The sequence below is a fragment of the Ornithorhynchus anatinus genome, chromosome 14 (genome assembly GCF_004115215.2).
Source record: "Ornithorhynchus anatinus isolate Pmale09 chromosome 14, mOrnAna1.pri.v4, whole genome shotgun sequence".
Taxonomy (NCBI): domain Eukaryota; kingdom Metazoa; phylum Chordata; class Mammalia; order Monotremata; family Ornithorhynchidae; genus Ornithorhynchus; species Ornithorhynchus anatinus.
The window spans coordinates 41,121,329-41,146,530 of record NC_041741.1 but is presented as its reverse complement, the minus strand read 5'-3'; the positions used below and the strand labels follow the sequence as shown (position 1 = coordinate 41,146,530).

General features: G+C 46.5%; 1 protein-coding gene across 2 annotated transcripts in view; it reads right to left on the bottom strand.

Moving 5' to 3' along the window:
- The window catches only part of RIC8B (RIC8 guanine nucleotide exchange factor B), a 71,348-nt gene extending 47,372 nt beyond the window's left edge, over nt 1-23,976 (bottom strand). Inside the window, exons 1-2 of one of the 2 annotated variants that reach the window (XM_029078858.1) lie at nt 23,862-23,976; nt 12,964-13,011 (exon numbers count right to left, since the gene is read on the bottom strand). In XM_029078858.1, the coding sequence (XP_028934691.1) occupies nt 12,964-13,011; nt 23,862-23,945 (132 nt within the window). In that variant the 5' untranslated portion in view covers nt 23,946-23,976. The remainder of the gene's footprint in view (nt 1-12,963; nt 13,012-23,861) is intronic. The other variant, XM_029078859.1, reaches the window with a different exon arrangement.
- Between the last annotated feature and the right edge of the window lie 1,226 nt (nt 23,977-25,202).

The window sequence follows — 25,202 nt, the reverse complement described above, 5'->3', positions numbered from 1 at the left end:
TGCATCATCAAGTGTCCACTAAACAGACAGGAAAGGCGGTTTAGGTGTAAGTGAAAAACACAAAACTAATCAGTCGCCTTTTTCTCTCTGATTCAGGGCTGAAACTCAGAGGTCAATTCTTTTGTTTCACCCCAACCAAATACTATACAGCAACTAAAACTGCTCCTCTTACTATTCAAACTACAGGTCTTTTCAGCCTTCAGTGAGCCTCTTCCCCTTTTCCTCCGACCAACTACACTGAATGCAGTTTTATCTGAGGGCATCTCCTCTTTTAGTGTTGAGTGTGTTCCCACCGCAAGGTACAAGTTCTAGTTTTCAAAGATTTCTTATCCAACTCTCATAAAAGAAAAAAAAAGTTCTCATCGTGTTCTGCCTTTTATAGAAGTAAAACTGGTTTTAAAATGGGAGGGAATGTGAATGCCCTGAGATTCCATTTGAAATATGAAAACAAAAGGAAAAATACAATTGTTAAATCGAAAGATAATGAAATTTCAGCAAAATCAGGCGTGTCAATTAGGAATACTGATTTATCTTATAGATTGACAATGTTGGGAAGAAAAATATTAGTTGAATTTGAGTGAACTCCAGGAGCCTCAGAACCTTTGCTTGGGGCCTAACCACCTCTGTTGGATAGCATTTTCCCAAGTGCTTAGAACAGTGCTCTGCCCTCAGGAATCACTCAATAAATACCACTGATTAATAGATGAACTACAACTGTCAATATAAAATCAAGAGCATCCAGGCAAACAGTACATGAGAACACGAGCTGGGTCTCACCAATGGTCTCTGACAGAGACACCACCAAGAAATCATGAGATGGTTGCTCCCATATCCATCCTAATGGTTAACTGGCATCCCTAATTTTTCCCTCTATATGACTGATGGTTAATAATAATAATAATAATTACAGTATTTTTTAAGCTTTTACTATGTGCCAAGCTCTGTTCTAAGTGCTGGGGTAGATACAGGGTAATCAGAACATCCCAAATGGGGCTCACATTTTTTAATCCCTGTTTTACAGATGAGGTAACTGAGACACAGAAGTTAAGTGACTTGCCCAAGGTCACACAGCAGACAAGTAGTGGAGCTGGGATTAGAACCTATGTCCTCTGATTTCCAAGCCCTTGCTCTTTCCACTAAGCCACGCTGATGGTTCCTCTACCTGCTTGTCCATGAATTTACCCAAATCACATTTAACTCATTGAGATTTTCAGGCTGCATAACTTCCTGTGACAAAAAATTGTTACCCACTACGTAGACAAGTGTTTCATTTTGCTTGTTCAGAACCCACTAATCAATCGGTGGTATTTATTGAGCGCTTACTTTGTGTGTACAGCATTGTACTAAAGCACCTGGGAGACTACCAAAGAGTGGCCTGACACGTTCCCAGCTCACAATGAGTTTACAGTCCAGAGGGACCCTACTACTTATAAGCCTCAATCATCATCATCAATTGAATTTATTGAGCGCTTACTATGTGCAGAGCACTGTACTAGGCGCTTGGGAGAGAACAACACAACAGAGTTGGCAGACATATTCTCTGCCCACTGAGAGCTTACAGTCTAGAGGGGGAGAGGGACAATAGAAATAATTTATAATATAATTTAAAATGCATCCCCCACTGTTGGGAGCCTTGATGAACAATAATTCTATGTCTGCTTTGTCCAGGTCCCTTTGTTACAATCCACCAACAGTATTTATTGAGTGCTTACTCTGTGGAAGCCACTATAGTATGTGCTTTGGAGAGTGCAAGAGTTAGCAGACATGACCCCTGCCCTAAAGTAGCTTACAGTCTAGCAAGGGAGACAGATACTACAATAAATTACAGGTAGGGAAAGCAGCAGAGTTTAAAAATATTTGGGGTTCTTTGGGGTTAGGGATGAGTTGGTGACTACCTAAGCACTATCATATCCACTGTTAGAAGGTGAACCGTGCCAGGTGTAATAATTCTGAAATGCACATGCTTCATCTTTGTGTACAACTCAGACATGAAAAAGAATGCAGAACTACAGAAAAATTCAAAATCAATAGAAAAGAGATAACTAAAAAAAACACTATATTAATAATGGTATTTGTTAAGCACTTATTATGTGCCAAGCACTGTTCTAAGCACTGAGGTAGATACCAGGTAATCAGTTCATCCCATGTAGGGCTCACAGTCTTAATCCCCATTTTACAGATGAGGTAACAGAGACACAGAGAAGTTAAGTGACTCTCCCAAAGTCACACAGCTGATAAGTGGAGGTGCTGGGATTAGAACCCACGACCTCTGAGTCTGAAGCCTGTGATCTTTCCACTAAGCCACATGCCTGTAATATATCTACCGCTTACTGACAAGAGCACCTGCCCTCTCTGGGGAGACTTAAAAGCCAACTTCTTGTCTTTGATTCTGTATGGATTTATTTCATTGCTTCAGGAAGTTTTTTTTCCCCCCATTTGTTTGGATTTGTGATTTTCCAGCACTCTTCTGCGTCAGTGTTAATACTGATGCTTGGTTGAACGTCAGAGCTTCTGTTTCTGTTCTGCATCAAAAGCTTTTGATCTCTGATGTCTGCAACTGGAGACCACATGATTTGCCTCTGCTCCATAGATCAATCCAATTACGGGGCATGAATATTCTCTTTAAAATAGTCAGGATGGGTCTATGGGCTCTGAAGGTGATGGCATTTGGACAGATGTTGAGGGGAAACAGCCAAACTCCATCATGAGTGATTAAACATTTAGCTTCATGATGGTTCTCTAGAAAAACCAAGGGAATTTAAATCTAAACAGGGCTATTGTGTGGAAAAGGCAGGACTTCTCCCTATAAATCTTCAAGTTCTAAATAATAAATGCACTTAAGTTGCAAAGTTTATGTTGGCCAGTATTCACTTCCTCTGAGAAACAAATATCCCCCAGATATCTGGCAGATTTCTTCAGAAAATGTAAAGGACAAGTTCTCAGAGATGTTACAAAGGAATGCTTATTCCCAGCTTTAATACTGGTTGAGTAGATTTAGGATTAAAAGCAAAGGCAAGGTTGTGTCTGCTCCCTGCACATTCAATTAATCAATCAATCAATCAATCAGTCAATGGTATTGAGTGCTTACTGTGTACAAAGCACTGTACTAAGCATTTGGGAGAGTACAATACAACAGAATTCCTAAAGACATTCCCTGCCCACAAAGACCTTACAGTTTTAGGGGGAGAGAAAAAAAATATGGTTACTGTTGCTGTTCCTCTGATAGTTTTCCCAAATTATTGCACTGATAGCTTATTATTAATAGCAATAAGGAATAATGAATTGGGAGGATGAGCTTCAGTTTTACAAACTAATCGGCAAACACTGAAAGATGCATAGAAATCCTAAGCAAAACATTGAGGGAAGCAGAGAAATCACCTCAGAGAACATTTCTTTAAAATACTGCCACCAAGCAATTTTCATTGGTTAGGCCATTATCCTTGCAGCTGCAATCTCTTTTTACACTTAGTCTTCCCCACATTATTAGGAAAATGAGTGTTAATCAAATACTCACTAAAATACAAAGATTTACTTCATTATCCTATCCACAATATAGGAGTCAACCAAGCCAGATCAACAACTCTTAGTCTTTAGACTAGACTCTGCCATATTGAATAGACTTTGGGTATTGGACAGGTAGGAAATGCATTAATCATTTATGATCTAAGATCCCTAATTTCACTTAGAACAGTGCACTGGCAATGTTTTTTATTCAGAGAGATGAACAAAATGGAATATTTGAGCAGCTGGTGCTCTAAGAGTTAATCATACAATTTAATGGCACATTAAGGTAGCTTATACCGTCATGTATTGAATGGTTTCAAATTCATTCCTCTCCCACTTGTACAACACCTACTTAGTGGTGGCTGGAATGGGTTAAACTCCCTTCCGGTGGGGTTCAGGGCTATGCAATTTGATGGGGCCCCCACATGACAGGGGCCATCATTACCTCACACCCCACGTGGTACAATGTGTTGTTACTGTGCCACGTGACTGTTGAATAGCAAAGAGGTATTACTGCCAGCAGAAGTGGGGCGGGAGAGAAAAAGGGAAGAAAGGCAGGATGGTGTGACTGGCCAATATCGACAGAGGCTGGTCTCTTCCTTCTCCTCTTTCCTTCTTTCTTCTCTCCTCCCTTCCTCTCTCCTCACTCAAAGCTGCCAGTGGGCAGTACCCACCAGCTGGGGAACGTGCAGAAGTAGTGCAGGCCTGCTCCCTGCTGCCCAGACCCAGTGGCAGAAGATGGGGGGCCCCTCAGCCCCACATGGACGGGCTGGGTCCCACTCTCCTGAGCTCAAGGCAAGACAGCCTCCCTCCCTGCCCTGCAACCAGAAATAAATCTGTCTTGGATGCGGGCATGGGGGAAGGGCTTACCAGGGCTGCCAACATCTTCAATCTGGCTCTCCTCCTGCTCGCAACTCCCTGCCTCCCTCTTCCCCTTCCAAGTCTGAGTGCCCAGCCGTCTCTACGGTGGTGGAGATTCCATTTTGTGAAGGGGCAGGAACTTGGTGTTTGGACAGCACTGCGGTGAACATTCCCCTACCTGAAAGGCAGAGGATGGGTGATCTGAGAGACGTGGGCTCCCAAGGTGGAGGGACTGGGTCGGTGGACTCCTGGGGGTTGGCACTCACCCCTGGAGGCAAATCCCGGGTGTTGACCAGGAGCAGCCACCACTACTCACCCACCCCACACCCTAACCTGCTTTAGCCACCTCCAGCAGCGATGGGCAGACCGATCCCAGCTGCTCCACTTCATCTCCCGCTGCTGTCTGGAGGATTCCGGCGGTGGTGGCGTGCACAGCAGCGGCACCGCGTCCTGTGAGGTGTTTGGTGAGGGCCACCTCCACCATCTGACCGAGACCCCAGGCTGGGATTTTAAATGCCTCGTCTCTTCCTTGCCCTGGCTTGAAAGCTGAATTTGCTTCTAAGAGCTAGACGTGGCTCTGAGCCATAGGTTGCGGTCACCTGATTTATAGACACACGCTCTAGGGTGCTAGATTTATGGGGTGCACAGCCTCCTAGAGACTTTGAACAAATCCATTCACCGACCACAGTACCCAAAGTATCAGCCAAATGGAATATAGTGTTCCTTCTTTTCAAACTCTAAAAAAGGAGGTGCTCTCAAAGGAGGAATTAGATTTGAAGGAGGGGGCAGCACTAGAATGTCCAGCCGCAAATATGGACATTCTCAAAAGGTGATTGACACACAAAAAAATATTGCTACTGTGCATTCTGTACACAGAAATAGAGCAAAATAGGGCTGAGGAATATACTACTAGCAGTTAAAATGCACTCAATATCTCCACCCTTAACCTTTTTCATCGTACCGAAGTGCCCACATTTTCACAGTCTCACAGTCACCAGAACACCTGAGCGACAAAAGAAGGGAGTTGCGATAGATCCAATCAATCCATGGTATTTACTGAGTGCTTACTGGGTCTACAGCACTGTACTAAACACTTTGAGATCCAATTATGATCATCAGGAAAAGAAAACAGACTCAGACCTACTAAAATTTCAGCAATTCTAGAGTTCCTAAAGAAAGTTTTAGAAGTTCCTAAAGTGGAGATAAAAATAAGGATGATGACTTCAGCTTAAATACTATGGCAACCACATCACCTCTTACAATAACGTACACTGCCATGAAGAACTAATCGAAGCAATTTAATTCAGATTTTAGGGTTATCTGGGGCTTCAAAGTTTCTCATGAAGAAACTCTAATGAGAGTAAAAGGGTTTTGTAACAAACATTTCTTTGGTTATTCCCAAACCTCTCCCTGAGTGGCCCGTAGGCTTACTCTATTTCTGCATTTTCCCTTGGGGTCTGAAATGGAATCTTCTCATTCTGTTCATTTCCTGTTACCTCACCCCATCCCACCCCTAAAATAATAGTCATAAAACCACTAGAGTTTATTGCTGTCGGAATGAACACGTGCAGATGAGGCAAAGAAAACTGTGGGTCTGCTAGGGGAACTGAAAGAAATGTGGGGAATTGAAATGTAGTAAAGGAAGTTTAATCACTAACTCCCCGACTTATGCAGCCACTCGCTACGTACACACGGGATTAAAGCACTGGCCTCAATTCAGAAGGTAATTCTGGGTCTCAAAAATAAGAAATGATTCATTCAATCGCATTTATTGAGCGCTTACTGTGTGCAGAGCATTGTACTAAGTGCTTGGAAAGTACATTGATGCCCTTGTCTTAAGCCCCTTATTTACTCAAATGGGTAAAGACAAGGACTCTTGCGAGAATCGTTTATCTTACTGCCCACCTCTCACCCAAGACCTGCCGCCGGCCTGGACCACCTTCCCTGGGAGCAAGGATATCTGGGTTTCTCCAGCTCCCTTCTGCACCACCCTGACTTGCTCCCTTTATTCATCCCCCCTCCCAGCACCACGGCACTTATGACATATCTGTCATTTTATTTATATTAATATATCTCCCCCTCTAGACTGTAAGCTCGCTGTGGGCAGGGAATGTATAGGCACTCAACAAATATGACTGCAGTAAGCACTCAACAAATATGACTGACTGACACCTAACAGACAATTACTCTGCCCACCTTCAAAGCCTTATTTGAAGGCACATCTCTCCCAAGAGGCCTTTCCAGACTAAGCCCTCATTTCCCCTTCTCCCACTCCCTTCTGCATCTCCCTGATTTGCTCCCTTTATTCATCCCCCCTTCAGCTCCACCGCACTTCTGTACATATCTGAAATATATTTATTTCATGTCCATCTCCCGCTCTGGACTGTACGCTCATTTTGAGCAGGGAGGGTGGCTACCAACTTTGTTATTCCGTTAGAGCGTACTCTCCCAAGCGCTTAGTACAGTGCTTGGCACACAGTAATCCCTCAATAAATACAACTGACTGCCTAATCTAAGAAATCAAAATGAATGCCACTTCACTAGAGTTTTTATAGGGCATGTCATTTTTCCAGCGCTTTCACAATCATCTCAATGGTCCTTTCAACAGCCCTAACAGTTGGGGAGGGCTACCCCCAACTTACCGTTAATTTGAATTTATAGATGGGGAATTCCCGAGACCCAGTGAGCTTAAATAACTCGCACAAGGACATGCAGCAGGTCAGTAACAGAGGCTGGATACAACACAGACCTCCTCATCCCAGTCTCACCATCTTTCCCACAGACCAGAGTGCCTTCTTCCCAAAAGCATCTGAACACAGGCACATCGAATTCAAAATCCAAGAGCTTCAAAGACAGATCCCTCTGGGGATCTAACATGGCCCACAGGATACTGCCCCAGCCAGGAAGGAAGAAGACAGCTAATGTGTCCCATCCTGTCCTGGCTTTGGGAGCCTGGAGCCGGGTTGCTCGGCAAATGTTGGGGAAGAGCAATCTTCCCCTGGCTCTCTCCTGCTCTTGCTGCTGGCTTCATTTTCGGAGGGAAAAATCATCTGTTTGTCAGAGGGAGAATGAGAGATCTCGTGTGCGTGCATGTGGGGGGTAGTGTTTGTGGGCCTGTTTCACCTCTCTCTCTCTCTTACTCTTTCCTTTTCTTGCCTATTCCCTTCCACCTATTCTTGAGGCGACGTCTTCACTCCCATGGAAGCCCCTCACTCACAACTGACTTTATATCTGCAGGAACAGATCAGGGAAAATCTATTTGCCAACTTTATTTCCTTTCATTCTATTTAATACTTATGTGTTCGGGTGCTAACAATCAGGCAAAGAAGGATTGATTAGTCATTTGCCACTTTTTAAAAAGTGCAGCCGGCAAATGGAGATGTAATCCCGGAAGCCACCCATCTACAGGACTTGGGTCTGACACGCCAGCTCTGGGATACGCTTGTTCTTTTCAGCGTGGCACAAAAGGGAAGAACAATACCGACATCTGCGTCTGAATGTACGGTACCTCCTAATGAGGGCACATTCAATGCAAACAATCACAGGTGCCACGGAACTGGATCCCCAACATTTGTATATCGGCACCTGGGCTTACTAAAGCAAGTCAGACTGTTTTTTCTAGACCTCGACTGGGAGTGTTCCACCCACTCCTTGGAAAGATGGCTCCAAATCTGGGGAAAGACTATCTACCTGGGGTGGGGAGGGGGAAAATCATCACGACACCAGGCCACCGGACAGAACTTCGGATGGCAAGCCTATAAAGGTGGGCAGGAGGGGGTCCAGGGGCAGATCTTCAAAATGGCCTATTCGATCCTATAAAATTTACAGGCCGGTTTCTGAAAACCAACCGGCTACTAAAACTTATATGAGCCTTCCCGTTACCAGGCAAGGCTCAATTAATCAGTGGTATTTCTTGAGTGCGGAGCTCTGTGCTAAGCATATGAGAAAATATAATAGAGTTGGTAGGTGGGATCCCTACCCACAAGGAGCTTACACTCTGTAAGGGGAGACAGGCATTAAAATAGATTAAGGATAAGGGAAACAGAGTATAATCCTTACATAAGTATTGGGGGTCTGGGGCAACAAAGTGCTTAAGGGATACCCAACCAAATAATTAAATGGCCTAGTGTCAAGAGCACGGGCTTGGGAATCAGAGGTTGTGGGTTCTAATCCCGGCTCCGCCGCTTGTCTGCTGTGTGACCTTGGGCAAATCACTTACCTTCTCTGTGCCTCAGTTACCTCATCTGTAAAATGGGGATTACGACTGTGAGCCCCACACGGGACAACCCGATTACCTTGTACCTACTCCAACCATTAGAAGAGTGCTTGGCACATAGTAAGCGCTTAACAAATACCATCATTATTATTATTACGATTGCTTGATCAAATCTAAGCCTATCTGTAGCTCCCCTATCTGCCAGTTAGACTCTCCTGCTCATCCACAATGGCACACTGGCATACCACCCTCTCAATCCCCTACCCACCTCTCACCGGCAACTCCCATTTCTTCCCTTCCCCAATGTCTCCTAGCCAGTCACTCACCTATCTTCCTAGACCAAATTGGGAAAGGTGTAGCTGGGCCTTGGACTATGCAGCCTGAACTAAGTCGGCTCCTTCATTACCATCGTTAGCAGTATCTTTGTAGCACTGAGCTGGAAGCGTGGGGCCATCCAGTACTGCAGAAGACCCAGCCCTTCCCTCGAGGAGCTCACAATCAAAACCAGTCTCCTGTTGCCAGCAGTAACATAGTGGAGGAAGATTGGGAAAGGGTAGAGGTTGTTGGGGAAGGGGGTGACCAACCTAGGCTACCCAACCCTTTGGCCGAAATGTTGAAGTGCTCCTTCACCCAAGAGAGTTGCTGGAACTTGTAGACTCAGTGAGTGCACGTGGATGAGCACACACACAGGTGATTCTTTGTGCATGCATGAAAGCAGGCTCAGTACTGGGGAATACGTACTGGCCAACCATTCAAAGAGCCAAACCGAGCTAAAGCTTTTGAGCCAGGGCCAGACTTGGGTAGGACCAGAAGAGCGGGCAGACTGCCCTGGCCCAGCAAGGAGAAGAGAATGAGTAAGTTCAAGTAGAGAGGGGCAGTCAGGTCCAAGCCTGGGGCTAAGGAGCAGGGAAAGATCACAGAGAGCTTGGGTAACTCTATAGGTAAATCATGGTTTTGGTCGCTGCCCTTTCAGCCTCCAGGCTAAACCCACTAGCCCTGAGGTCTTCTCGGTAGACAGTCGAGCAAACAAATAGCCAGCGGCCCAATATCGGCCAAATCCTAGCTGACTGCTCAAATATACCTGATCATCCTACTCCCAGGCCCCTTTTCATGTTACTTCTTGAAGACCAGGCTCCTTAGCATGCTTATACCAGGTGTTTGTTTCACTTTTAAACATCTACACTGCAATCACTTCCATTTCCATTTCAGCTTTATTTCTCCATATCTTTTTTGTTCACTTCTTATCGAAATATTTTTCTTTGCATCTTATTTAGGGTTAGGAACAGCTGCCTGGAAATCACTGCTAAAGTCCCTCCTAGAAGGGCCTGTCTGTCATGCCAGGGAGGTTGTAGAAGCACTGGGATCACTTACTCCAGAAATCACAGGTGACAATATGTAAAATGTGACTGAGCCAACAACATACACCTTCAATTAGAGTAGAGGAAACAAACACACAGTCATTAGAAAAGATCATGCATTCGAACACACTGATTTGAGTTTATTTCAATGTGCAAACATGGACCACATATGGAATTTGTAATACTCTTTCCTCCAGTGCAAATTATGTCTGCATAGGCACGCAAGAATCATGGTTTAAAGGAACAAGTACCACTCCCACAATTTCAGGCTTTCAGATATACTCTTTAACTGATATGACTATATAACACTTAAAGACTATTCGATTTTGCACTAACAATTTAGAACAAAATAGAACAGAGGTTTGCAGTTTAAACTGCATTTTAATGGACTGACGTCTAAATCTCTACCGAGACGTTACGATGTTTACCAAAAGAAGGTTGTGATGTCAGGGCTTTAGGGAGAAAGAGTCTGCAGGGAGTGGAGGTGTTGTTTCCACGGAGCTACTGCCAGTGGGGTGGGAAGAGGGGGATAGAGAAGGGGGGAGAATGAGGGAGGAATAGGAGACAGGGACAGAGAAGGGGAAGAGACAGAGAGACAGAAAGAGAGAGAAGAGGAAAGAAAAAGGGAAGAGAGAGAAAGGGGGAAGAGAAAGGGGGAGAAGGGGATGAGAGAGGAAATGGGGAGAGAGAGGAAAGGGGGAGAGAGAGAAGGGGGAAAGGGAGAGAGAGAGAAGGGGACAGTGAGAGAAGGGGAGAGAAGGAAGAGAGAAAGGGAAGAGAGAAGAGGAAGAGAGAGGGGGAAGGGGGAGAGAGACAGAGAGAGAAGGGGAGAGCGAGAGAAGGGAGAGAGAAAGGGGAGAGAGGAGCAGAGAGAGAAGGGGTGAGAGAGAAGGGGGAGAGAGAGAAGGGGGTGAGAGAGAAGGGGGAGAGAGAGAAGGGGGAGAGAGAGAAGGGGGAGAGAGAGAAAAGGGGAGACAGAGCAAAAGGTGAGACAGAGCAAAAGGGGGAGAGAGAGAGAGAGCACAAAAGGGGGGATAGAGTGCATGAAAGTGGGGGAGAGTATGAAAGGGGAAGAGTGTGTGAAAGGGGGAGAGCTTGTGAAAGGGGGAGAGAAAGAGCAAAAGGGGAGAGAGAGGGAGGGGTAGAAAGGGAGAAATGGGGGAGAGAGAGAGAGAGGGAATTACAGAAGACTAGAACAGACAAAGCAACATTATTTTAAAGTTCCTCTAACTCCAAGTTGGTTAAAAAGTTAGCCCTGAAGGAACTGCAACTATACATTCATTTCAACTTCTCTAGATTTGTGGTGGAAAGCTGAGATTTCAAAATCAAAAGAAACAGAACAATTTACAGATAGTTTCAAATACTGACAATTACGATGACTAACTGCCAGTGCTTGTGTAGTAATGATAATGCTTGTTTGTATTATAACTTTGGTGGAGATGAAACCTATACAATGCTACTCAGTAATCAAATCAGTTCTACTATCTGGCCTTAAAGAATTTATGGTAAAATATAGAGCCGAAAGAGACGATCGTCTTGAAATGTTAAGCTTCATCACCGGGTTCAAGTGCAGTTTATATTAATAATTCCTTGCCAACAGATACTCTACTGGATCAGAAATACATAAAAGGGGAAAAAATCTTGTTCTAATTCATTTACTATGCCATCAGTTCAAAACAGTCCCTGCCTTCAACAATAGCATTGGATTTTACAGCTTCTCCCCACGGAGAAATGAAACCTAAAGAAGCTGTATGCAGTCTCGGGGTTAAGAGTTTACAACAATTCCTATCTTTGGTGCCCTGACTACTTCCTCATGGACATTACTAATGGTTAACATTCTGGCCGATTTCATGTTTTGTTTTTTTTAAAAAAAGCAAACAAAAAGACATGCTCAAATTTGCTTGTTTCCTCTTTCACCTCAGAAACTGTAAAAGAACAATTTCCTGTAATCCCATCTCATTCATTTCTCCTTTTTTTGGTGGGTTGGAGTCCTTCCGTTCCATTGGGTTTGACATTTTCATATTTATGTGATTATCAGCAGGGGTGAGATATGCTAATTCTAGGAATACAATTTGGAAAACTATACTAGTTATTCCAAAATGCAGTCTGCACCTATATCAACAATATTTTAATTTTGAGGAACAGCAGCAGACGCAAGAAAAATAACTAGACAAAGCAAAAACTATCATTATTTAAAGGGAAAAAGCAGTCAGAACTCTAATCCCAAATGAGCAGACAATGTTACTTTTTATCTTGTAGGCTTACTATTCACCTTTCAACAAATACTCACTGGAAGACGGATTACATCCTCCTAATTTAAATTTATTTTACCAGCTTTTCGGGAATGTTTCAGTAAAAACCAGACAAGCACAGAAAGGTAGATACCAGAAGCCAGCTGCCATCTTTGGCAGGCTTTCTGTGGAAAGTACACACAGAGCCACATAATGAGCAATGAATAGTATCAATAGTACTAGATAATAATGTTGGTATTTGTTAAGCGCTATGTGCAGAGCACTGTTCTAAGAGCTGGGGGAGATACAGGGTAATCAGGTTGTCCCACGTGAGGCTCACAGTTAATCCCCATTTTACAGATGAGGTAACTGAGGCATAGAGAAGTTAAGTGACTTGCCCAAAGTCACACAGCTGACAAGTGGCAGAGCCAGGAGTCGAACTCATGACCTCTGACTCCGAAGCCCAGGCTCTTTCCACTGAGCCACGCTGCTTCCCTATTATATTATATAGTTTATATTAGATTATATAAACTCCTTGTGGACAGGGAACCAGTCTCCCAAATCTGTTGTATTGTACTCTCCCAAAAGTTTTGCACAATGCTCTGCACACAGTAAACACTCACTAAATACCACTGATGATAATGACTATGATGATAATACTGGCATTTATTAAGCACTTACTGCAATCAGTGCGGGGAGAGAATACAAATGGGAATTTTACATAGTCCCTGTTCCTCGAGGGGCTTACAATCTAGGAGTTTAAGTGGGGAGAAGGGATTGGAGACAGACTTACCTTTCTCTTCTCTTCATCTGAGGGTTCAAACTTGAAAGTAGCCCTATGCTGATGGGAAAATGGAGGGGGGAAATGGAAACTGTGTGTTACTTAAGATATAGAATTTAAATTCAGTTACCATCTTTTAAAAAAACAAACCACATTGCCATTGTGAAAACTTTAACTTTCCTTTTTTTTAAGATTCTGAGTCTTTAAAGTAGATCGGATGAAAAATTTACTGAGGCCCACCAAGTGTGCCAAGCCCTGCAATAAGTGTTATCTGGGTGTTACAGAGTGCCGGGTGTGTTCTAATCTCTGGGGTAGATACCAGCCAATCAGGTTGGACACAGTCCCTGCCCCACAGGGAGCTCACAGTCTTAATTCCTTTTTTTACAGATGAGGGAACCGAGGACTAGAAGAGTTAAGTGACTTGCCCAAGGTCACACTGCAGACAAGTGGCAGAACTGGAATTAGAACAAAGGTCCTTCAGACTACCAGGCCCATGCTCTGTTAGGCCGCACTGCTTGGTCTCTGCCCTCAAGGAACTAGTAGACTAAAAGAGAAACATGGCAAGTAAAAAGGACTAATCTTGTGGAAAGAAATGCGCTGTAATTTAAAGAAAAACAAATGAAAAATGCAGAGTCTACAGAGCTGACAAAAATTAAGGTATTTCTAAAGTGAATGAAGGAGGTATCATCTCAGGCATCTTTTTCATCAGTTCTATAACAGCATCTTGTTGCACATATATTAAATGCTAATGCTCAGCCCCACAAATCAATGTGACTGACACTTACATAATTTATAACCTCGATAATCATAATGATGGTACGTATTAAGCACTTTCTATGTGCCAAGCGCTGAACTAAGTATGGGGCAGATTCAAGATAACCCGCCTAGGTGTGTTGGTGAGCAGTTATTAAACGGATATCTCCTTCCAAAGGTAAATGGCAGAAAAGAGACTTCAAGTCTGAGCCTCTAACCCAGAGTCATCTGTGGGAAGCCTCACCAAGAACTGTCTTAAATCCTGGTGCTTAATTGTAAATCTAGCCCTCCTTTTCTCTCCTTTGAGACTTTTCATTATATTCTCCATCAACAAATATTCACTGAGTGCCCACAGGCACTGTTTCAAGAGGTTTACAAATCTATAGTAATTTTGTTTCATAAACCTCCGCTTTCATTCATTCATATTTATTGAGTGCTTACTGTGTGCAGAGTTCTGTACTAAGTGCTTGGGAAAGTACAACACAACAATAAACAGTGACATTCCCTGCCCACAATGAGCTTACATTCTAGACAGGGGTTGGGGGGACCGACACAGATATCAATACAAATAAATAAAATTACAGATATATACATGAGTGCTGAGGGCTGGGAGAGGGAAAGAGCAAAGGGAGCAAGTCAGGGTGACCCAGAAGGGAGTGGGAGATGAGGATAAGTGGGGTTTAGTCTGGGAAGGTCTCTAGGAGGAGATGTGTCTTGAGTAAGGCTTTGAAGGGGGGAGAGAGTAACTGTCTGTCTGATTTGAGGAGGGAGGGCGTTGCAGGCCAGAGGCAGGACATGGGCTAGAGGTCGGCAGCGAGACAGGTGAGAGCGAGGTACAGTACGGTTAGCACTACAAGAGCAGTGCAGGCTGGGTTGCAGGAGAAGCGAGTTGAGGTAGAAGGGGGAAAGGTGATAGAGTGCTTTAAAACCAACTGTGAGGAGTTTTTGTTGGATATGATAGCAATATTGTTGGTACTTGTTAAGTGCTTACCATGATCCAAGCACTATTCTAAGCACTGAGGTAGATACAAGGTCATCAGGTTGTTCCAAGTGGGGCTCCCAGTCTTCATCCCCATTTTACAGATGAGGTAACTGAGGCACAGAGTTGTCCAAGGTCACACAGCTGACGAGCGGCAGAGTCGGAATTAGAACCCATTACCTCTGACTTCTAAGCCCGGGCTCTTGTCGCCAAGCCACGCTGTGGGCAACCACTGGAGTTTTTTGAAAAGGGAGGTGACATGTCCTGATGTTTTTGTAAAAAAAGATCTTGGCTTTCAAAGCCGAGAGATGATTGAGGAGGAGGTGGGGCAGATAAACACAGGTTCATCACCAAGACAAAAATTACAAAGGCACCTCAGCTAAAATGCAAACCTAGTTTAGGCTAGGTAACTTAGTTACCTAGGTTTAGGTAGTTTAGGTAACCTAAACCTAGTCTAGGTACCCAAGAGTTTGGAGAGCTAAATAAAACTGGGCTTGGATCTCTTGGGCACAGGTCATTCCTAATTCTGTTCGGTAATTCTAACACCCACCCCCACCAAGTCAGCCGGGATCAATTTATTAAGCAAGTCCATCACAGAATAATAATCAGCTTTCTCCTGAGTGCACTATATTATCAGCGTGTCATAGAAAGGTTGGGATTATGTGTGACGGTGAAAAAAAAATCTCCAGCATTAGTCAAGGAAGCTTTCTTGGAAGAAGAGTGTTTTGAGTTCAGATGCCGGTGACACAATTTAGGGGGTTGGTGGGGAGGGGCAGGGGCCCGGCAAACTCAGGTCTGTAGAGTGGTCAGGGCAGAGGATGAACAATAAGTATCGACACACACGGGAAAAAAGATCTGCCAGGCAGGAGCAGGAGATGAAGGCATAAAAGTCGGGCAGAGTCAGCCAGTGGAGAGCACTGAAGTCCCCAGATGAAGATGGTCCAATCTGAGAGGTGACTGGAAGGGCAAAGAGAACTGACAAGAGAGAGGGAAAGGGTGATGATCTTGGCAGTAGATGATCTTGGCAGTGCCATGCAAGAAAAACGGGAACAAAAAGAATCTGGGGGGTGTGAATTCCTGGGAGTGGGTGGTTACAGAAATCTTGGTGTGAGATGATCAAGATCCACATGACGATGATGGTGTTTGTTAAGCGCTTATTATGTGTCAAACACTGTTCTAAGTACTGGGGTACATCAAGCTAATCAGGTTGGACAAAGTCCCTGTCCCACTTGGGGAATCACAGTCTTAATCCCCATTTTACAGATGAGGGAACTGAAGCACAGACAAGTGAAGTGACTTGCCCAAGGTCACAGAGCAGACAGGTGGAGGAGCTGAGATTAGAACCCAGGTCCTTTTGACTCCCAGGCCCGTGTTCTATCCACTACGTCATGTATGCCGTTGGTACTTGGAATGAAGGGGAAGTGGCAACCCTGAGAGAGATTTCACAGAAGGGTCAAGTCAGGTCTCGGCTAAGAGACTAGATACCAGGAGCGAACTAGACTTAGGGACCACAGATCATCCGATCAATCAATGGTAAGAATTGTGGGTTTACTGGGCACTGCACTCAGATCTGGGGAGAGCAGAAGAGAGTCGGAAGACGTGATTCTTATCCTCGGTGATCTAGTGATCGTTGAGATTATAGATTTGGAGCTATGAGGTGAGTACGTAGTCATGGTTCACAGCTAAAGATGGAATAAAGGTTGCACTGTGGGACACTAACCAGTTGAATTGTTCTAAGACTGTATTATCATCGCCACTAATAATGAAACAGCTCTCCATTGAAATAATATGAAATACACTGATTCTTCAATCATTAGAAATGAATGAGCATATTTGCCATTGCAGTGTTCTTGGTATTTAGAGAGGGACAGCAAAATAGGAGCCTTCTGTGAAGACACCTTCTAAGTTAAGAAAACAACTTATGAAAAAATATTCTGCATAATCAATATTTTGCAGTGATAATTTGGGAACTCTCCCAAGCGCTTAGTTCAGTGCTCTGCACATAGTGAGCGCTCATTACACTCAATTGATTGATTGTTACTGATTATACCACTGATTGATTAAAGTGAATTAAAGTCCGTCTTCCCCTCTAGACCGGAAGCTCTCTGCGGGCAGGGAACCTGCCTGCCAACTTCGTTGCACTGTCCTCTCCCAAACGCTTAGTAGAGTGCTCTGCACATAACAGGCGCTCAATAAATACCATTAACGATGATGATGAGCCCAAGTTGACTTTTGTCTTGCTTTTAGATGAGTCAGTAGAGAGTGAAGCTGAGAAAGTTTGAGAGAATGGAGTCATCGCTTCACCTCCGGAGAAGTATCGACGACCCCTCTCCCAAACTGACCCTCGCCTAGGGTGACCCTGCATGAGGTATTCTATTCCGATTCTATTCTTAGACTGTGAACCCCTGTGGAACAGGGACCGTGCCTGACCTGGTCAATTCAGACCAATCACAGCGCTCCGAACTGTGCTTGGCAGAGTGCTTAACACCACCGTGGCTCAATGGAAAGAGTATGGGCTTGGGAGTCCGAGGCCATGAGTTCGAATTCCGGCTCTGCCACTTGTCAGCTGTGTGACTGTGGGTGTCACTTAACTTCTCTGTGCCTCAGTTACCTCATCTGTAAAATGGGGATTAAGACTGTGAGCCTCACGTGGGACGACCTGATTACCCTGGATCTACCCCAGCGATTAGAACAGTGCTTGGCACATAGTAAGCGCTTAACAAATACCAACATTATAGAGAAGCAGCGTGGCTAGAGAAGCAGCGTGGCTCAGTGGAAAGATCACGGGCTTTGGAGTCAGAGTTCATGGGTTTGAATCCCGGCTCGGCCACTTGTCAGCTGTGTGACTTTGGGCAAGTCACTTAACTTCTCTGTGCCTCAGTTACCTCAGCTGAGGTGGGGATTAAGACTGTGAGCCCCACGTGGGACAACCTGATTCCCCTGCGTCTACCCCAGCGCTTAGAACAGTGCTCGGCACATAGTAAGGGCTTAACAAATACCAACATTATTATTATTATAATCATCAGAACGATATCAGTATCACTAGACTGTTGTACTGTACTTTCCAAGCGCTTAGTACAGTGCTCAGCACAAAATAAGAGCTCAATAAATACCACTGATTGAGAACCTGTGAGCCCCATGGGGGTTGGGGGGACAGGGACTGTGTCCAATCTGCCTATACTGTATCTACCCCAACGCTGCGTAGAGTGCTTGGCACCTAGTACGCGCTTAAATATTATTACTCTCAAAAAAAAGGAGGTCCCTCCCTAGAACCATCACTTGCTAGAGAGAGAGAGAGGAACTTGTCATTGAGTTAGTCACAATGAAATAATCTAATGGGGAAAGAGAATCTGAATCAGATCCTCAAACTCACTACACCAGCTCTGTTCATCCGTGAGACCCTTTTAACTCAAATTCCTTAAACGTCCGTGTGCCTGGCAGGATCGGGCCCCCGGTGGGAATTCCATAAATGTCTACGGATGACGGTACAGAGGAGGACCAACTCTGTTCATTTCCTTTCTTTCCTTCAGGCTCTCATCTGAACTCCTCAGGTTTGATCCAATAGCACCTTCCACCAGCACAACCTACTGTGAAGCAGGATTAGAAATGGCCCCTGGGCCCAGAACTTCAGCCGGGGTAAAATATGGAGATGGTTTCCAAAACAATACTTCCCTCTTCGGACTCCCTATGATTCGCTGCCCTGCCAAGGAGAAGATGGAGGAAGGCCTGGATGAGCCTAGCATTGGCCGTTTTTCCCCCTACAACCAGGATTTACGTACAGCAAGGGGCAGAGAAATAGGCAAACGTCTCATTCCAAGTTAGCTGAATGAAACAGTCCTTTTTTTTTTTTTGACAGCAGCACGCCCTAGGCCAAAGAATGAAGCCAGCTGGCTTCTAAAGCAATCAGCGGTGCAGTCTCTGTGGTACCGCACAACTCAGTCACGGCTCCGGCTCCTGAAGTCCTGGTTGCCACTTTCGGCTCCTAAGCGGCAGCAAGGTGACTTGCCTCCTATTCAGAATATCAGCTTAAGAGAGTGGGAAAGAAATGAGTTTCTATTATTAAGCACTTGTGTTCGTTCATATTCTTCCCCCAGGGCCCTGCGATCATTCATTAGTTCTTCAAAACATAATCCTTTTGGAGCAGATGGGAATTTTCTCCCCTATTCTGCAGCTGAGGATATCGAGACATCAAGAGTCCAGGGTCTGAGATTAAATTCCAAACTTTGGGAATATGATCCTCCTCCCCGGAACTAAAAATTTCTCTACCAAAGCAAACTACTGGCTCTTTTGGGCTCACCCTGAGAGGCAGAGAAAGGGCAGGAACCACAGGACAAGCCAAGCCCCCCGCTGTCCAGAAAGGATCATACCTTTCCTCCTGCTGAGCGAGTCTTCGTGAGTCAGAAAGCCCTTTGCGGATTTATTCCGGCCCGAACCCCCTGCAGGGTCCCTTCAAACCCCAAGGAGAGGCAGCTCCTGGCAGCGGAAAAGGAAATTCAATGGATTCTTCTGCGGGCTCGGCTCCACGGAAGGCTAGACAGATCAACCTGCGTCTGAGAAGTGGCGTGGCCTGATGGAAAGACCACGGGTTTTAATCCTGGCTCTGCCGACTGGTTGCTGTGCAACCTAGGGCAAGTCATCTGACTTCTCTGTGCCTCGGTTATCTCGTCTGAAAAATGGGAATTAACTTCTCCTCCCTCTAATTTAGACTGGGAGTCCCATGTGGGACAGAGACCGAGTCCAACCTGATAAACAGAGCTTACGACAGGGTCTGACACACAGTAAGTGCTTAACAAATACCACACAAAAAAGATCTTAGGTTTTAGCCCATGAAAATAGATGCTCAGGGCAAGCCCCTACCAGGGCTGCACCAACACTTTGTTTCTTCAAAAACGAGATGTATTGTTTTCACGAAAAACAAGACACTGTACTGACTCGACCCTTAGGCTGTGATGGTCAAAATTAGGTATCTATTACAGTACTAGTAATTAAGAATACCCCCAAAATGGGAAATGTCCTACATTCAACGAGAGACCTCAGATGAGAAAGCAACCCAGATGTTTCTACAGAAACCACAAGAGGACACTGTCACAAAAGCCGAGGCTGAGAGGTTTGAAGAGGAATAGTGGATGGTCAACTGCACCATCCCCTAAGTTCAAGGCTGAGAGGTAGAACAGGGGAAAGGTGATGGGATTTGGCAGAGAGCGGGTTGTTGGAAACCTGACATCAACTCTGGGTCACAGCCCAAAGTGGTGGCCAAAAGTGGGGTGAGGGAGCAAGCCAAATTGAACGGGAGAAGCTTTGGAGAGAAGCTGACAAACTGAGGGAGTTCAGGGGAGAAGATGGGAAGGAGATACAAGGGCGATGGACGGAGAGTTGGGAAGCGCAGAGGCCAAGGAGTCAGAAGACATGGGTTCTAATCTTGGCTCTGCCACTTGCCTGCTTTGTGACCTTGGGCAAGTTATTTTACTTCTCTGTGCCTCAGCTTCATCGTCTGTAAAATCAGGATTAAGTACTTGTTCTCTCCTCCCCTTACAATGAGAGCCCCGCGTGAGCCAGGAAATGCACCCAACCTGATCATCTTGAATCTGCCCAGGCACTTATTACAGTGCTTGGCATATAGTACTCTCCCAAGTGTCTGGTACAGTGCTTTGCTCACAGTAAGCGCTCAATAATTACAATTGAATTAATGAATAGTAAGTGCTTTAATAAGGGCCACAATTATTATCTGTGATTGGATCCCAAGTAACGGTTGAGTTCTTGGGCATTTTAGCCCTCCTCCGAAAAGTGCCAAACAGTAAAGTGGAAATTTCTCACTCTCGATTCACCCCTTGTTTATTTGCGAATCGACCAAGTTGAAAGAAGATCATCTCAATAACCGTAATTAAAGACAAAATAACTTTCTACCAAAGGGCAGTTTGCACTCAACATATCACAAAAGGGGGTCAGAAGATGAAGGAATGACATCTGCCAAAGAAGCAACTGGGAAGATGTGCAGAATGTAAATGAAAGTGGTTTTTCATTCATGAGCAGAGATAAGAATAGGGGATAAAGATCATAAGCATTAAAACTCAAGGTCAACGTGTGGGTGAAGAAGGGAAGCGGGAGTAGTAAACAATTCCAGGCCGGAGAAACAAAAACAAATGACTTGGGAAATAAGAATGCATGCAGCCCTAGAAAGGAAAACAGGAGTGTTCTTTTCATAATAAAGATCCATATTGCCATGAATCTCTTAAAACAAAAACAAGTGCCTTGGGAAATAAGAATGCACGCAGCCCTAGAAGGGAAAACTGGGGTGTTCTTTTCATAATAAAGATCCATACTGCAATGAATCTGTTAAAAAGTAAGGAAAGGACGGCCACTGGGAATGGAACTGGCAGGCCAAGAGGGAAAGATACCGGAGGTTGAAGGAAAAGGGTGTCTACAAGGTGGTTGAGGTGGGATATGGGTCATCATCAAGGCTTTTGTAAAGCACCTACTATGTGCCAAACATTGTACTAAGCGCTGGGCACTGGACTAAGAATGAGACGCAGCTTGGCTCAGTGGAAAGAGCATGGAGCTGGGAGTCGGACATGTTCGAATCCCAGCTCCGCCTCTTGTCTGCCGGGCGACTTTAGGTGAGTCACTTCACTTCTCTGTGCTTCAGTTCCCTCATCTGTAAAATGGGGATTAAGACTCTGAGCCCCACGTTGGACAATCTGATTACCTTGCATCTCCCCCAGCTTTTAGAACTGGGCTTGCCAGATAGTAAGCGCTTAACAAATACCATCATTATTATTCATTCATTCAATCGTATTTGTTGAGCACTTACTGTGTGCGGAGCACTGTAGTGAGCGCTTGGAAAGTACAACTCGGCAACCGATAGAGACAATCCCTACCCAACGATGGGCTGACAGTCGGGGTGAGGGGGGGAACGGGGACGCGTTACAGACAACAAAAGCAAGCAAGTTGACAGGCATCAATAGCATCAAAATAAACGGAATTACAGATATATACACAGTAATATTATATTATCATTATTATTATCATTAAGCATCGGGCACTGTACTAAGCTCTGGATCCCGAGGAGGAAGTTAAAAAGTGCCTTCTGCATCCCTGACTGGAGGAGCCAAGGAGGGCAATGTGCACTTTGTGGGAGCAATAGACACATACAGAGAGACACACACAAAGACACCCAGAGACACACATACACACAGACACTTGCACACACTCACACATGCAGAGAGACACACGCCCAGACGCGCACGCACAAACACGGACACAATGACCCATGCAGAGAGACACACGCACAGAGGCACCCAGAGAGACCCATGCAGAAAGACACGCATGCACAGATACACGCCCAGATGCACACACACACGCACGCACACAGACACCCAAAGACACCGAGAGACACACGCACAGAGACACCCAGAAACACACTCAGAGAGACACATGCAGAGAAGGACATGCAGGGAGACACACACACACACAGAGACCCAAGCACAGAGAGAGACACACGACCAGACGTGCGTGCACACACATGCACAGAGACACCCAGAGACACATGCAGAGAGACCCATATAGAGAGACCCACACACAGACACACGCACAGGGAGACACGCTCACAGGGAGATATACGCCCAGGCGCACACACAGACACACGCACAGAGACACCCAGAGCCACATCCAGAGAGACCCATGCAGAGAGAGACTCAGGTAGGGAGAGCCCATGCAGGGAGACACGCACGCAGAGACACACGCACAGAGAGACCCATGCACAGAGACAGATGCCCAGAGAGACACACGCCCGGACGCGCACGCACACACACACACACACACAGAGACACATGCAAAGAGACACCCAGAGGCACCGAGAGACACACATGCACAGAGACACATGCAGAGAAAGACACATGCACAGAGACACACGCCCAAAGAGACGCCTGCACAGAGATACACGTAAAGAGAGACATGACGAGAGACACACTTGCACAGTGACACACGCCCCAAGAGACACATGCACAGAGACACACGAGGAGAGAGACACATGCAGAGAAAGACACACGCACAGAGACATGTATGCACAGAGACACACGCCCAAAGAGACATGCACAGAGACACACATGCACAGAGATACACGCCCAAAGAGGCACATGCACAGAGACACGCATGCACAGAGACACGCATGCACAGAGACACACGCCCAAAGAGACCCATGCACAGAGACACACGCCCCAAGAGACCCATGCACAGAGACACACTTGCACAGAGACACTTGCACAGAGACACACGCCTCAAGAGACCCATGCACAGAGACACACTTGCACAGAGACACACGCCTCAAGAGACACATGCACAGAGATACACTTGCACAGAGACACACGCCCAAAGAGGCATATGCACAGAGACACACACAGAGAGACACATGCAGAGAAAGACACATGCACAGAGACACACGCCCCAAGAGACACATGCAGAGAAAGACACATGCACAGAGACACACTTGCACAGAGACCCACGCCCCAAGAGACCCATAAACAGCGACACGCTTGCACAGAGACACTCTTGCACAGAGACCCACGCCCCAAGAGACCCACGCACAGAGACCCACGCCCCAAGAGACCCACGCACAGAGACACACACTTGCACAGAGACCCACGCCCCAAGAGACCCTTGCACAGAGACACACTTGCACAGAGACACTCTTGCACAGAGACACACGCCCAAAGAGGCATACGCACTCCCATAGAGAGACCCATGCAGAGAAAGACACACGCACAGAGACACACGCCCCAAGAGACCCATGCAGAAAAAGACCCATGCACAGAGACCCACGCCCCAAGAGACCCATAAACAGAGACACTCTTGCACAGACACACGCCCCAAGAGACACACGCACAGAGACACGCATGCACAGAGACCCACGCCCCAAGAAACCCATGCACCGAGACACACACTTGCACAGAGACCCGCGCCCCAAGAGACCCTTGCACAGAGACCCACGCCCCAAGAGACCCATGCACAGAGACACGCTTGCACAGAGACACTCTTGCACAGAGACCCGCGCCCCAAGAGACCCATGCACAGAGACACACGCTTGCACAGAGACCCACGCCCCAAGAGACCCATGCACAGAGACACTCTTGCCCAGAGAGGCACATGGCCAGAGAGATGCGGGGTGGGGGGTGGAGGGGGTTACCTGCTGGCTGTATTCCCTGAGCACGTCCTCGATGTCCTGGGGCCGGCCGGCCCGCACGGCGCCCAGCGCGCCTTCCGCAGCCATGGAGGCGGCTGGCGGGGCGAGGCGAGGCGAGGCGGCTCCTCGGAGCCCGGCCTTGCCCGGCCCGCCCCACGTCGGCGCGCCTTCACCCCTCACCCCGCTACGTCACGCGAGGGGGCGGGGCCGAGGGGCGGGAAGGCCTCCCATTGGCCGACGGCGCCGCGGGGGCGGGGCCCGGCCGCCCGTGGGCGCCGGCCATTGGCCCGCCCCCCGGCAGGCTCCGAAGGCGCTGGCCCGGCCCGCCTGCCAGTCCTTCCCGCCGCCCCCCTCCCAGCACGGGGACAGTCGGAGGTCCTGAGTTCGAATCCCCTCTCAGCCCCCCCCCCCCCGTCGGTCTTGGAGCCGGTCGCTTCGTTCAGTAGCATGTTAGCGAGCGCGTGGCTCAGGGGAAAGAGCTTGGGCTTCGGAGTCAGAGATCATGGGTTCGGCTGCCGGCTCCGCCACTTGTCACCTGTGGGACTGGGGGCAAGTCACTTCACTTCCCTGTGCCTCAGTGACCTCATCTGGAAAATGGGGATGAAGACTGTGAGCCTCACGGGGGACCACCTGATTCCCCTGGATCTACCCCAGCGCTTACGCTCTTGCCGCTGCGCCACGCTGCTTCCCAGGGTTCTGGGCGTAGTAAGCGCTCAATAGCGAAGGAATGACTGACTAATAATGTTGGTATTTGTTAAGCGCTTCCTATGTGCCGAGCACTGTTCTAAGCGCTGGGGGAGACACGGGGGAATCAGGTTGTCCCACGAGGGGCTCCCAGTCTTCATCCCCATTTTACAGATGAGGTCACTGAGGTACAGAGAAGTGAAGTGACTCCCCCAAAGTCACACAGCTGACAAGTGGCGGAGCTAGGATTAGAACCCATGACCTCTGAGGCCCAAGCCCGGGCTCTTTCCACTGAGCCATGATGAAGACTGTGAGCGCCACTTGGGACAACCTGATGGCCTTGTCTCCACCTCTGTGCTTAGAACAGTGCTTGGCACATAGTAAATGCTTAACAAATACCATTACCATTATTACAATTTGGCAACAGATAGAGAAGATCCCTGCCATTCATTCAATAGTATTTATTGAGCGCCTACTGTGTGCAGAACACTGTACTAAGTGCTAGGAAAGTACAATTCGGCAACACATAGAGACAGTCCCTCCCCAAAGATGGGCTCACGGCCTAAATTGGGGGAGACAGATAGCAAACAGAACAAGGGGTCAGGCGTCAATACCATCAAGATAAACGGATTCATAGATATAGACACATCATTAATAGAA